Below are 15831 nucleotides of genomic sequence, written 5' to 3' on the forward strand. Positions count from 1 at the left end.
TCCTGTAGAATAAATAGTTTCTTTTAAAATAGAATTTTTTAAATTTCAGATAGATTCTTCTAAACTATTCTAAAATGTAAGATTGATAAGCAAATCTTAGTTTTTATAAGAATGTAAGAGTAAGAAATTACAGAATTTGCTCTCTATATATATGTGGCATTGATTTTCAAAATATAAAGAAAAATATAATTTTTTAATGTTAACTCTTGTTAGAACGCACGCTATTTTCTGCTAATAAAGGCAATTAATTTAAAAACAAATAAAGATTGCTCCAACTTTTTGGTAAACTTACCTATCAGATAAATATGTATGTCTTTATCTATTTAAGAAAAAAAATGAAGATAGACGCTTACTTAGAATAGATAAGTTTACCAAGAAGTTGGAATCGGCCCTACAAATGATAAATATTACATGTTGTCTGAGATGAATAAGTTGAGTTAGGTTAGGTTAGGTTTGGCAAACGCCAAATAGCCTGGTCTACACAGAATATTATTGTCTACAAGTTCATTAGAAAGAATATATATTCTTAGTTTCAAACGATATTCTAGGAAAGAATATATCCTACGTCCATTAAAAGATTTGCAAAGTATATATAGTTCTCTTACTTGGAGGATTTTTTTTCCCCAAGGTAAGTGGCCTTCCAGTCTTCGGATAGTCCCTCGAGCGTCGTTCGTTTTTCACTCCGACACTCGCGACGCGGCGAGCGGTCCTTCGCGTATCGAGATATAACGCGATGTGAAATGTCCGGGCTTCGTTTTGCACGACCACGATCGGCACAGTGGCTACCGAGAATCGAGGAGGAGGTGTGTTTACGTTGCGACACACGCGGCGTCATTCGGCGTCATCCGCGATTTTCTAACCGTCGCGCGTCGGTGTGTTTATTCACTCCGAGTGAGCCGGATAATGACCGAACGGACGGTCGACGTAAACGGCCGTCCCTCAATTGACACGTTACAACGCGAGGCGTCGCACGACACTCCACATCCACGATCCAATCGTACTCCCCCTCCGATTCATATATTAGGCACGCGACGCGCCTCGGTCGCGAGGAAATAACGACGCCGGGGGAGCGCGGGAGGGACGGAGGGAGGGACGACTATTACTTACATGGAGGTTATATGGCGCGGCGAGTGATACGCGCCGCGCGTGGTATCAATCTCGGGTGCGATCCGCACATCCGACGAGGAAGCGCGTCGAAAGACGTCGAGCTACGCGATGAAATACGAATCGCGACGGAATCTCAAACGTACACTTTCGAGTCTCATTAGCCCCGAAGCTCGCGTCGTCCGGCGATCGTTCACGGTTTGTCGTCTCGAACGGACGGTCGTCTCGAAGCACGAGCTCCCAATTAGCTCTCGGATCGCGGCTCGTTCTCGTAACGAACGGACGATTCACTTTTCGCGACGGGGACGAGCAATTTTTCACTGTTTTCACTGTCGGACTCGCGAACGAACGGACGCGTCGGACGCGCGTTACGTGCCGGCCGCCATGATGATTGTGCTCCCTCGCGCGATTTCGCGCCTTTCGCGGCAAAAAGGCGCGAAACCGATTCGCCTGACGTTGGCTGCGAGATTGGTCGCGAGTGTCGCGAGGGCATACGTATGCAGTTGCAATGGCGGACGTGCGGTGCGCGGTGTAGCGGCCGAGTTGCTCGCGAGTTCGACGACGAAAAGTGCCGTAAATATATACGTGTGACGTGCCTCGCTGTCCGTTCCGAACCAATTAACCTTTCGAAAAGTAATCGGGCAGTTAATTACTACCCGGAGACGACTGCGGTTCGGCGTGTGAGCGAGAAAAGTGATCATGGCCCGACGCGCTTTCGACGCGGCCGTTATCGAATCTGCGAAATTAGTCGTCGCATTATCAACGAGCGAGCGTCGGGGCACACGTCGCGTCGTCATCGTCGTCGTCGTCGTCGGGAGAGGAGATCGAGATTACAAGTCGGGCGTTCTTCTCGGAAACGTGTGCGACTTCGCTCTTCCCGGTCGCGAACCGAGGCGAGGCGAGGTGAGGGGCGAGGCGAGCGTGTGTGTATATAAACCGCGTGTCCCCCTTCTCCCCCTCCTCGGAATAGCTCGATCCTCCGATTCTCCGTGCGGCCCTGGGACCGCGCGACACCGCCTATCGCGTGAGGCACAGTATACGCGCGCGTACTCGTCGCCTTTGTGTATATGTCGCGCGCGCGGTCCCACTCGCACCCACGCCCCGCTCTCTCTCGCTCCTGCGCACGCTCCTTCCCCCACCACCGGTCGGTAACGCCGCCGCCGCCGCCGCCGCCGCCGCGAGCCGTTGACTCTACGTAGTACCGTCGGCGGCGTGACGCGGCGCTCTCAGTCGTGCTCCTGCCGCGGCGCCATCACGTTGCTTCTCTCCGAGCGCCGCTCCGGTCACGCAGTTCGCTCGCCGCAGCTCGTTGTGCCGTTGTCGGTCGTGTGCCGTGTGCGTGTATATGTATTCCGGTGCGGTGTGTGACGATCCCTCTCGACTCTCGCGTGAGAAACCGGCGGGCCGGAACACGGACGGGTGAAAGAGCAGTGGAGTAGCGAACGAACGCGCCCCGGCTCCGAGAGTGCTGCTCCGAAATTGAGCGTCTCCGTCCGAAGCGAACTCGAAGGCGGACGGCGGAGCGCGCGAGTGACACACATGAGGTGGTGGCGAACTCGCGGCGCGAGTTCCGTCGAAGAGGAGAAGCAGCAGCAGCCAGCGGCCTCGAGCGTCCAGCGGGGAATGCACTTTCGGGATCGTCGTCTGCGGCCGCGGCCGGCCGCCACGCTTCGGGAGACATGACGCGATGATCGTCGAGGCACCCGGCAGTGCATCCGCCCTGATCGCCGCCGCATTATCATCATCATTACGACGCCGTTGCCACCGTCGACGCCGCCGTCGTCACCGTCGCCACCGCCGCCGCCGCCGCCGCCGCTCGCATTCTCCGCCCGCTACCACGTTCATCTTCTCTCCTCTCTCCTCTCTCTCTCTCGCTTTCGTTCTCTCGCGCGTCCGCGTGTGTACGTGCTGCACCGCTCGACGGCCCCCGCAGAGTGTGACGGATAAGTTTTCTCGTCATCGTCATCATCGTGATACGCGCCAGCCGGGAATCATGGGTGATGTGCACGGGCTTCTTCTAGTTAGTGACCTCGGCCGGGAGGATACCACCGCCTGGGACGTCGGGACATCGGCAGCCGTCGGCAGCTCGGTAAGTCGCAAACTTTCGCCCAGTTTTCCGCGTGATAATTTCTCGTCGCGATTTCGCCCGGAGCCAGCAGCAGCGAGGAATTCGAAGGACGCGCCCGTTCTCCTCCTCTTTCTTGCTTTTTTTCTCTCCCCCCCCCCCCCTCCTCTCTCTGTAACGTCGGTCGGGTGGTTTCGCGCGTGAAATGTTTACGTTGCAACCTGACACTTTTTTTTACGTGCAAGTCTCCTCGTTAATACGACGTTAACTCCTTTTCCATTCATCCGGGAGCAAATAAAGGCCGCTTTTTACGCGATTATTCCCTTTTCATTCTAGTCGTGACATTTGATTTTACACATCAGGAAATTTCTATAGAGAAACATATTACACATTCACGCGCGTGTACGTGTATCTTCATTTTGAACGGAACCTTTGAAGGAATAATGCAGCGGGTTTGAAATGTAATTTTGAAATGTAATTTTGGGAAATTTCGACAAAAAAATTGATGGCGAACGATGTTACCGTAGATTATAGAGTTGCTCGTGTTGCTTCTCGAAATTGATAAAAATGTTTGCACCTAAAATGAGATAACGCTTGGGCATTGGAGACAGAGAAAGGGAGAAAGCGAAGGTTCAAAGTGCAAAAAGTGCAAGCGAGCGACAAACAAACAGACCTTTCGATGCGTACTGGATTTATTACTTATGCGTATGTTCCATATTAATTTATTTGAGCTCCGAATATTGCCGATCGTGTACAAACACTACTGTTTCCTGTAAACAATTAAACACGAAACAGCTAATGACAATTATCATAGTGATAACATTTGCAAATTAAATATTTTCCGATTCAGGAGTTTCTTTACGCGATATTTTTATTCGAATTCAACATTATTTATCTTGAATGACAAAATAGATGTCGTTTATGAACGTAATAGCGACATTGTAATATTCATCTTCAAAGTGTTTTATTTGTTCGCCTCGACGTTTGTTGAAAATTCGAAATTTTCAACTCCAATCGCAAGGTGTTTACGATATATTATATAAGCGTTTACGGTCAAAAATTCCACTTTGCGATGACTTATTGTCCGGGGCACGAGTTTTTTTTATTTGTTCAACCTTTGGACGTCCTTGTCTCACTCTAGACCTCTACATTATGCGGATGACGCAAGAAGTCTGGTATATATGTGATGGCAATTACAATAATTATATTTCGAAGATAAGTAGCGCTTTTTTTCACGAATGCGAGACTGCAAGAGAGTTTCTTGTGCCGAGATGACTGCGTCGGCACTCGACTTTAGAATCTCCACTGTAGTAAAATGCAATCGGTCAAGTATCTGCGCGAATGAATAAAGAGAATGGAAAAGGGATTTAAAGTAAATAAAGTTGATTATTATTATTAGGCAATTTGACAGGCATTTGGAATTTACGTCGCACCACGTTGCCTCGATTGAGTCGCGCATGCAAAATTAATTATTCGTTGGTTTGCGTTGAAACTGTTTTAATTAGATACGAAAGATCGGACCGCGCTACACGAAATCCAAACGTTCCAGACGAAACGGATTAAGGATGCGTGCATACGCTAATCTTAACGCGGATATGTGTTGCTCCGCATCATTAGTATTCTCGTGTTTAATTTCTATTTAAAGTTTCATGCTCAAAGTTTCGAGATTGTAGCAACTACGTCATGTAACTAGTAATAATGCATACCGAGACGCGCGGGCATACGCACACACAGAGATTCGCCGCCGGCATTTCGCATCCGCGCGCCGTTAATGCGAATACGAAAGTCCCGAAGTTCCGTCCCGAGAAGTTTAAAACTATGCGTACTTACATTGTCGGACTTTAAAGCGGCGAGGCGTGAAGAAAGATTAGACGATGAATAAACGGCCGTTAATGCCTCGATATGAAATTCAGGTTGGCGGTCGGAGGGGGGGGGGGGAGATCGGTACTTGGCTCGCCGCTGCTTAATACCGCTTTACGGGATTAAGGCCTCGTGCTATCAAGAAGACGCGCGATACTGACAATTAATTGATAATGTGTGACACAAGGTGCATTAGAGCGTGCCTTGAAAGCGCTCCTCCGTGCAGATCTTGCGCGAAGACGCTTCTCTCTCTTCTTTCCCCCCTTCCCTCTCTCTCTCTCTCTCTCTCTTTGTTTCTGCCTCCGTCTCTATACTCGTCCTTTTTTGCATCTCGCCTCCTATCGTATTCCGATGCATAATACATAAACTCCCGTTGACCGTGGGACATACTAATCCCCGTAATCCTCGCTCGATGCGTGCTTTGCATCTGGACGAGCTCGCGATTTAATGCGTGTCGCATGATGCGCGCATTGCATTTTTTATGGTCGCGCTGCACTTGCCTCCGCTGCCTCGAAATAGCGATTCTCGGATTAACGCATCGGAAGCACGGTGCATTCCGTTTATTCGATCAATCGCGCGACTGTCTCGTACGCACATGGTATACACATACACACACCGTAGAATCCTTTCTGCATCCTGCAACCTAATAATAAATGTCGCAGCCCTTTCTATCCGCTTGTCCCTCCCTCTCTTTCTCTCTCTCTCTCTCTCTCTCTCTCTCTCTCTCTCTCTCTCTCTCTCTCTCTCTCTCTCTTTCACCTTGTTCTGTTCGCTATGCAACTCGCTGCGAGCTTGAAAATGGTATCGCGAGCAGAGTCAAAGAAAAAGAACGGTGGCAGCGATACGAAAGGCGACGGAGGGAGGAGCTATTGTGAATTGTTGTTCTTTTTCAACTTGCCTCTCATCTCGTTCACTTATCTTTCGTTTTTTCTACTTTGCCTTGTCTTCTTGTATTCCTTTCTCTCTTGTGGCTAAATTTTAGTTAAAATATTACAATAACCGCTAACGATTAATTTTTCCATTTCATTTGATTGACTTCGGTTGTTTTTCAATATTTCTTTACGTCACTTATTGCTATTAATCGTTAATATATTTATCACGATTTTTAAAATTATTTTTCCACACCGCAATATCCGTTTTCGATAATTCTTTACGTCATTCCGCGCAATCAATTTATATTCACCGTACTGTATCGTATTTTGTAGATTTAACTCTCTTCACCAACAACGTAAGTGTATTCGCCTTTCGTGTTGAATCAATACTATCACAAAGGGAAATTCTATAGACCCAACCACCAGCAAGTTATCTGCTGGTGAAACCGGGCATTAGGAGACATGCTGCCAAGAGCACACAATAAATGATTTTCTTTCTTCTTTCTTCCTTGGCTCTTAGCGGTGTGGTTTTAGTGACGGAGCAGAATGAATTGATCCGAGTACGAGTTCGAATCGAAACCTGCGTGTCTCTCGTGCGTTTATATTATTACACTCGACGGCGATGAGGCTTCTGTGGCATCTTTGAATCACGTATACGCGAGCGAAAGTTTAAAGCGGCTTAAGTGCACACCGCACTTCGTCGCACTGTCAAAGACGTTGATGCCGCGCACGGAAGGGAAAACGAAACGCAAATGCTTATATACGAGCGGGGAACGAAGAAGCGACGAAAAATGATAAATGCGAGCGCAAGGGGGAGGGGTTGCGTACGTTTACATTTTCCGTAGCTATCACGGTGACGCGTCGAAAAATTGCTTTGCACGTTTGCATTTGTCAAAAACAACGTGCGCGGACGAATCCAACGAGATTTCGCAATCGAATGTCCGTGCCACACGATCCTTGTTTCTAACTAAAAACTGTCGTGTATCCGATATTACGATAAACAAATACAGTTTTTGACAAATATTCTCGTTTAATTTTTTTTTCTGCGAGTATTCCATATAAGTTTCAAAATACTGTTAACTGTGTAGATATAGGGGATGGAAAACAAAGTAATATACGAACACCTACGAAATATATTACTTTTTATTACGAAAGGATTAATCTACCATTTATCTCTAATACAGATTTTATCCTTGTTTGAAGTTAGATCGTATAATGTTTGAATAGTCACTAGCGAAATGTATGTACTATACCTTTTTGGCGATTGTATAAATGATGTTGGAGAAAGAAATTTGTTTCTCATTATTTTTCAAAATTGCTCTCCGTTCTTCAAAACTTCAATTTTTTCCCGGTCAACATAGCTCTCTGATATAAATATTATCGAGCCATTATCAGCAGTTTTGAACGAGAAGAGATAGGTAGATAAAAGAAGATTTTTCCTTTTAATGTTTTTTTAAAAGAAAAGTTTTAACAATGCATTAGTGATCTATCTAAGTAGTGTATAGTCTTATTTCAAACAAGAATAAAATTTGTATTAAAGACAAATGTGTGATAGGCTAATCTCTTAATGACAAAATAATGAAATGACGTATTTCCCAGATGTTGATATTATTTTATCAGATTATTATGTAGCGTGAGTCGCACGCATAATTTGCGGTAACCAACGTGATTGTGAAGTAAACGCCGTGGACGTTTAAGAACGAAGGGCTCGGTAATGCATTTGTTACGACATTCGTATTATGCGCACACGTTTTCCGTATTAACACGCCGAATTAATAGAAGCCTCGAGGCTCCTGAAAAAGCTCATAACAATTTCCGAGATTCGAGATTGTGCATCGAGATCGCGCCAAGTAGCAGCGTTTCTCTCTCAAGCGCCCGAAGTTATTCGAGGCTTACGATTGCATTTTCAAATTACCGCGGCCCATTTCCCTTCTAATTTCCGCGAGCTTGTTTCTTAGCTGCACATTATAATTATTGTATAGCGACGCGGGCCGTTTCCGAAGTTTATCGCGCAGCGGTGTACGTTTAATATGCCAGCCGAGTTCTCCTCCTCCTCCTCCTCCTCCTCCTCCTCCTCCTCCTCCTCCAAGAGAGAGAGAGAGAGTTCTCCCGTTCATTTCTGCGATCGTCAAAAATTCGTCGGACCGTGAAGGAGCTGTCTGTTCCACGCGAATTTCCGACTCCCGCAACTTAACTATTAATACAGATGACACTCTCCTATGTATAATTCCGTAACAATCGCGGACTGGCCTTCGCACGGCATAAATATTTATCGCCTCATTAACATATCATCGATTCTCGAGAGAATTCCCTTGTAGCTGTGAATCCCAGCGTCGCTAAAAGTCCTGTCGATAAAAACGATTAATCATTATCTCCCACGTGTAAAAACGGGGCATCATCGGCGCGAAAATGTTCGCTGATTTGAAAGAAAAATGATTTATGCATAGTTAACTAATAATTTAATCCGACCAATTCTCCGATTTTCCAATATCTAATTTTGATATTCGTTATTCATATTTGTATTGATTGCTTCCATTATGCATGGGACGAACGTTGTGTATTTCAAAGTGTAAAATGTAGAGTGTGAAATCTGATTTAACGAGATTTCGGAAAATTCGGTTCGAATCTGTCTGGGGCACGTTGAAGTGTCTGTCGCGAGTATAAATCCTCGTAGCCGTCAGATGCGAATTAGAGATTGGATATCGTGACGCTTTGCCACCGCTATTGCCCGTTTCTTCGGTAAAAGTGGCTGGGAATCTCAGTTACGTTAACTCGGTGATAAACGTAGGTGCGTGTGGGTGTCTGCGTATATATAGTAAATCCCGGTCGCGAGATAACGCCGCAGGGGATATATCGTATTCTCGTTCGGATACGTTACGACTTTACGTCTCTCGAGATAACGCCAACGACGCCGCGACGGGCGGCCGAAGCCTACTAGGCCTGTCGAAGATTTTTCTCTCTTATCTGCTTCGACTAAGCGATCGAAGAACTTAACCGTGAATCAAGCTCAAATTGGAACTAATTTCTTTGCCTTTGTGCCGGCGTGTCGCGATAATTTAATTAACGTGGGGGGAGAGTCAAAGTAGCACGGGAGAGGCTGATACCACGCGCACTCGCGCGAGATGGAAAATTACACCTGAATTAGGCTTCTATGCGGGGCGAAATAGCGGGCCATTATATGAATTAACGTATCCAGTGTGGCGCCCTGCGTGTGGCAGCGCGTCGCGACGCGAGGGGAACCCGCGTATGCACCCCGCGCATATGTCGCTCTTAAACCCTCGTACATAAAAGGTTCGATATTTCATCCGACACGTGGTGTTTTCGTGATCGTTCCGACAAGATCCGCCACGTAACTGAAATAAAAGCTTTGACGATCCTAATATATCCTTCGAGTATATGCTGTCGTATTTCTGCATTCCCGAGTCTAAGCCACGCTAAAGCCACCGGTTAACATTTCTCGATGTAAAATGTATTTAAAATTGACGAACAGTGACGTTAAGTTGTACTCTTGCCTTGAGTATTTTTAAAATTTTAATAACCGTTTAGCATTTACGCGATTGGCAAATAAAAATTAGTGAAATAAGTTATCAAAGAGTCGGACCGTCAAACAAAAATGAGAAAATCGGGGATAAATTATGTAATTGAAAAATAACGTAGAAACGACAATGTTTAAAATCTTGTTTATTTGTTCTTTTAGATGCACAATGTGAGTGAATTAATTTTGTAATATAATTGTTGCAAAAATGGTCGATTTTAAATAGAGAACGCAATATAAAACGTGCACCTCAACTCTTTGTCAATTCCCATCAAACGATTCCGCTTTTTCTTTTTATTAAAGCATGGACCATTCAGAACGAGCGATTGAGAATTTTCCGCAAAGACCGATGCGCGATTAATTTCGCTCTTCGAAACCCCCGTTGAAGAAAACTCGAGGTTTTCCGTCACGCGCTGGCGGACGATAAATGGATGAAAATAGCCGGGTCGAGAATACTCTTAGTATCCAGTGGCATCGGCGTGGCGTAAGACAACGCTTACCTACCTACGTGCCCCGAAGTACTCGACGAGGACACGTTGAACCGGTACTACCGCTTTCCCTCCCTCCCTCCCTCTCTCTCTCTCTCTCTCTCTTGCCCTTTCTCTTCCCTTTATTTTCTATCCTCTTTTCTCTTCTCTCTCTCTCTCTCTCTCTCTCTCTCTCTCTCTCTCTCTCTCTCTCTCTCTCTTCTTCACTGTCTTTAATGCCCCGTTCATTTCATCTCCCTCCTCGAAGCATGCTATGCCGAGCTCGAGCGCATCTCAATGCAACCGAACCGGTACGGTAATTATCGTGGTGCAGTGAACGAGCGGCTCCACCCGATACACGATACAGATCGGTACGTGCGTTTGCAGTACGTGCATATACGGTAGCATGGTGTAACACGCGTGCAATAGATCACGGTGGAAATGTCAAGAACGCGAAATTCGAGAGTACGAGACACGAGCTTGGAACTGTGTGTTCTCAATTCTGATTTTCAAGGAGCGATTCGCCGTGATCAAGTTGACGTATATATTACATAGCCTTCGAGAGGGCAACTCTTTTGGCTTTGCGTAATTTGAGCTTTGCGGAGAGGGCGATACCAAGAAGAGCCTTGTTGATAAGATACAGAGAGAGAGAGAGAGAGAGAGAGAGAGAGAGAGAGAGAGAGAGAGAGAGAGAGAGAGAGAGAGAGAGAGAGAGAGAGAGAGAGAGAGAGAGAGAGAGAGAACTATTATTACCGTTCTATGCTAAGCCAGAAAAGGAGAAAAAAAGAGAGAGGTAGAGAAAGATGATGTCTATTATAAAATCTTACGATCAGATTTCTAAAAAGCATTAAACAATTAAGTAATTTCAGATGAAATAAGATAGCAGCAATAAAAGTCACTTTACATTATGTAACCATGTTTTATTATTATTATTATTAAGAGAAAGTAGCAGAAATTAGTGAGTGAACAGTAATGACTTCTTGGCGTTTTGCCATGAAATTAATGTTATAATACATTAATGTTTTATTTATTTTATGTGAATATCGTGTATAATCATGCTGTCATTAATTAAGAATTATTTAGCTTTATATGGCTATATTTGCAATTAGTTGTGCTCATCCATGTAAATCTGATATAAATAAGAATTTAAAAAATTAAAATTTATGTACTTATGTTCTTCATCTTCAGTAATGTATACAATGTAAAACAGACTCAAAATTATCTGTCTGCGTGAGAGAGAAAAAGTTAGTTGTTCATTTCTTGGAAATAATTTTAACAGTCATTTCGAATTGTTCCAACTTCATTTTGCTTTGTTGGAAAATTCTTTTAATGGAACTATACCATAGCAAAATGAGAAAATCTTTGTCAAAGAACCGAACTTCGCATAATCGCGACGAGATGCTCCTCGAGAGACTTTCTCGGAGAAGCGTGGACTGTGTCAACGTGTATCTTTTATTCATGAATCTTTTTTTTTTCTTCGGCGCACCGCTAGAATTATGTGTTACGGATGTATTGGTGAAGTTTTCTTTAGCGAAAGTATATCTTACCGCGGTATTACAAGTTTTGTCCGGTCCGGAAACTTTTAATGATAGTTTTATTTCGCGCGTTTTCTATCGTCAAAGCGCGACTATGAAGTTTGCTATTAAGAGAGCTGACGTGAAATCTGGTGTCGTGTATGAAGTTAGAATACATTTGGGCTGTGTTCTGCTTGGTATCTTATTAACGATGTATTTGCATAATGAATTTAGAATCAACTCTTCGCAATTAGTTTCAAGTAAATTTTAACTCGATACGGTTTACCTTGCACGTAATTGTCGAGATGTAAATTATCGCAACGTCGAAATCGGCAATTCTTTTGTGTTTTAATTCAAGAAAAAAATATTGACTGTAAATTTCAGAAACACATTGTCAACAGGTAGTATAATGCAATCTGAATGCAGTGTATGAACGCGATATACACGCGGGCCTTCGTTAACGATCCACTGTGACAGCGACGCAATTTTTTACGCTAACGATCGAACCAGACGGGCATTACAAATTTTTATATCGACGTTATTAGAGTTCATCAATATCCGATCCATGCACCGCCACTGCCGTTCTGCGAGAGAAGTTATTTCCCTCCATTTCTATATCGGTTTCCTTCTGCGCCTCGTCGGGTGGAGAGCCCGCGGCCGAGGCAAGGAGTGGTTGAAAAATTTGAATGGCTGAACTCCTGGAGCTCATAAATCTAGAACAATTCCACAGTAAAGAGAGAAAGAGCGAGAGAGAGGGGGGGGGAGAGAGAGAGAGAGATGCGTTTCTTCTCCTCATATTCCTTTTCGCTTTATCGGTCCGCGCTCTGCCGTCGCGCTTCGTCGATTTAAGTACGGTTTTGTCGCCGGTCGGTCGTGCGTTTTCCAATTCGCAAATCGCTTATTTATTAACGCGACTCGCATCGGTAATCGATAGTGTACCGCGTGCGGCTGTTATAATGCGATCACTGCGTAATTACGCTGCAGGGACTGTAAAGCGTCAAAACTATGTGAAGTATTGATCATAACGTAATTCGAAACGTGTTTCGTACGGAATATATTCCGTATACAAGTTGCGGTATAAATGTCGCAAAATTACGATATATAGCTGATGTCCGGTACATAAAGAAAAATTCCCGCCGGATACGGAATATTCTAATTATATATGCGATATTGATAATATCAATCAATTTTCTTTAATTAAAAATTTTTTACTAATTACTTATTAGAATTTGTTATTAAATTATATTTAATGACAAGCGTTCCTTCAACAAGATTTTTTAAACCTCTCGTACAAAGCTGCTCGTTTATTAATGAGAATTTGAAGAGGATTTACGAAATTCAATGTTAGAAATCGAAGCACTTTTCCTCGTAACATCATTTCTATCTCCGTGAACTTTCTCAGATATGCAATACGCGTATCAGTATACGGGAGCGTGACGCTAATGGTATCAATTCCTTTCAATCTCGATGTTTGACTTCCGCTCTTACGTCATTCATACGGTTCGCCGAGCAAAAATGGATACCAGCTTCGTGTTCGGATAGTCAACGAGATCCATCGGAAACGTTATCTTTCGTCTAGTCAAAGTAGCTTTCCCAATCGTTTTAGGGAGGGAGGGGGAGGGGGATGTCCCGCTCGCGCGCGGGAAATTTCTCGTAACGAACCATTTTTCCGTTTACGCTTTCCTTCGTCGGACGGTTTAAATGCAGCGTATTTATAGCTCCTCTAAATAATCCCTATCCGCTGCAACGGCGGCGCACGCCCGCGCATACGCGGCGGATCATTGTAATCTCGGATAAACTGTATTTTGATAAACGAGTTTCTCTCCCGACGGGGGAATTCCCGCGCTCGCTCGCGTGCCACCGACAGCTTTGCAGCGAATCGGCCGGAACTTTCGAAGCAGGTTAAATTGCGCGATAGTCGATAGACCCCCACGTACGTGCAACACATGTCGCCCGATATGTATTCCTTCGTCTATTAAATGATGGAGAAATATTCTTGAAATTCTTGTCGGTTTATTGGACATTACATAAAATACGAGAAAACTCGAACATTATTTGAATGAATATTCAATGTGTCGATCAAGAATCATTTCGTTAATCATCCCAATTGATATTTCAATTTTATACTCTAAATCTTTTAGTGATGTGTATCTAATTCTTGAAGAAGATATACATTTAATTAATGATGACTGAAAATTCATTCGGCGCATAATTTTATGAACTCGAAAAGGTATATAAAATCATACAAGAAATCCATGTATCACATCCAGCTACGACCGAATAAGGTTCAACTTTAATTAGTCGTGTTTTCACACGTCGGTCTTTCACATGCTATATTTTCTTATTGTCAGAGATACATTTGTTCTCTCATCTCGCATAGTAGAATTTTGTTGGAATTTTTGCTTTATTTTGGAGCTTGTATTTACGAATAAAGAAGCTCCTTTCGATACACGTTTACATGGATTTTTCTCTTAATTTCGAACCCTCGGAAAACTTGCAAGAAATTCAGAGGTATTTCTGTAGCTTCCTGTACAGCTGCGCACGATTCCCGCCTGCCTCGATGCCGCCGCGCCTTTTCGAGAAAGACGCGTGCATCCTGGAGCGCGCAGCGATGTACGTACGATGTACATCGTCGGCGGCAGGCAGCTCATTAATGTTTTCAAGATGAGGACGTGGTCCCTTTGACCTTTTAGAGAACGGCCGCGTACGCGCGAACAAGCAAAGGCCCCTATGGAAAGCCATGAAGAGAAGTAAAAAGCGCGTCTGAAATCTCCGAGGGATCCCTAGCTGCTGTATCTTTCTGCTTACTCGCGTCGCGAAGGAGTCGCGTTTGTATGCTTAGGGTGTAGTAGTACTTGCGAATAATGACGTTTCTTTCAGAGTTAATAAAGATGCGCGGCTCGTTAGCAACTGACAATCGATACCTACTTAATTAACGTTCGCGTGATTCCAATTCCACCTCCTATTGCGTGGGTATATGTATTAGGTTACGCGCGAGTCGTCTCTTTGAAAAAAACTTTATCATTTTGTCTTTAGTTTTTTTCTTGTATGCGTGTTCATTAATTATAATTAGTTGGTGCGCCAGGTGCGACGTAGAAGTAATCTTTTCATAAATACTTTTACTCGCTCCGTTTTCGTTTGCGATGAATATTTTTCACAATTGAAATAATTTTCCACGAAATAATTATTTGCACCAAAATAATTTGCAAGACGTTAAATGTGCGCGGGCAACAATTGTCCGGATTCGCATTCTTTCCCTTCCTTTTGTTATTTACGTACGATCTGATTTTACGGCTGCTCGTATTGTTGAATCTATTTTAAGAATAAGATCTCGATTATCTCGCCCGCCGCGATCGTAAATAGCAGAGGGGAAAGCCCATACGCGCGAGTCAAGATTTAAAATCGATCTCGCGCGATATTATCGGTACTATAAATAATTCCGGTACTTTCGAGCGTGAAATACGCTCGTCGAAGTGTATCTCGCCGGGCGCGAGATATTACTTTGCCCGAGAAAAAAAAAAATGTATCGACTGGCTTACCCTCCTCGGCTTACCTCGGTGCACCTTAGTATATTGGGCAGGCTCGTGCGCCGCCTCCGAAAAGATGTTTGTTTAGCCGTGCGAGCGAATCTATCGGGTGTCTCGTCCGGGTCTGTTGTCGCCGCGTTGTATATCGCGGCGTGCCGCGTTTTGTATCCGCGCTTTGTGCGCGACAATGACGAAAGCCCTCATCTCGTATTTCGATCTCTGCCCGACCGCAGATGTCCCGCGGCGTTATTATTCCGTCTTTCGTTTCGTTCCGCTCGATTCTTTTTCCTCCGCGCGCACAACACCGCGAGATTCGTGAAAAGAGAAACCGCCGTGTCCGGTCCTCCTCGTTCGTTAGTCCATACAATGAGAAAAAAAAGAGAGGAGCGAGGCGGGGAGAGTCGCGCAAGATGGTGGATTCGGTACCAAACATGTCGTCGATATTTCAGGAGTGTATTTTGAACGATTACCGTGATGTGAACCTGGCGCCCAATATTATTTAAAAAAAAAAAGACTGTGTAGTTTGATTGTACTTTGTTTGTACCTGTTTGTACCTCAAAGGATAAACAAATACAAAGTGATTAAAAAATGGCCAGATGCTTTAATTTTATTAATAAAAAATAGCGTAATTTCGAACCGGTTCAGGTACAAAATGAAAAGTGATACAAACGAATACAAACGCTTCTGCGTCGAATGCCGTTTGCTGTTTTTTGATATTTTAAAAAATGTCAAAATTATTATCTCTTGAGCGAATTTTGAAAAACCTGTACTTCCGGTTTCTTTGAGGTACAAACGGGTACAAACGATTCTCTTTCAAATAGCACAAACAGAATTTAAAAAATCTTATAGTTGAGCGCTGACCATTTCTTTACTCCCTGGTATTTTTT

The 15831-nt window shown here is 44.2% G+C and overlaps 1 protein-coding gene across 1 annotated transcript in view; it reads left to right on the forward strand.

The window, feature by feature from the left end:
- Nucleotides 1–830: 830 nt before the first annotated feature.
- The window catches only part of LOC105830924 (toll-like receptor 3), a 221735-nt gene continuing 206734 nt past the window's right edge, over nt 831–15831 (forward strand). Inside the window, exon 1 of the mRNA XM_012670649.2 lies at nt 831–3193. Coding sequence (XP_012526103.2) covers nt 2792–3193 — 402 coding nt within the window. The 5' untranslated portion in view covers nt 831–2791. The remainder of the gene's footprint in view (nt 3194–15831) is intronic.

The sequence above is a fragment of the Monomorium pharaonis genome, chromosome 4 (genome assembly GCF_013373865.1).
Source record: "Monomorium pharaonis isolate MP-MQ-018 chromosome 4, ASM1337386v2, whole genome shotgun sequence".
NCBI classification, from domain to species: Eukaryota; Metazoa; Arthropoda; class Insecta; order Hymenoptera; family Formicidae; genus Monomorium; species Monomorium pharaonis.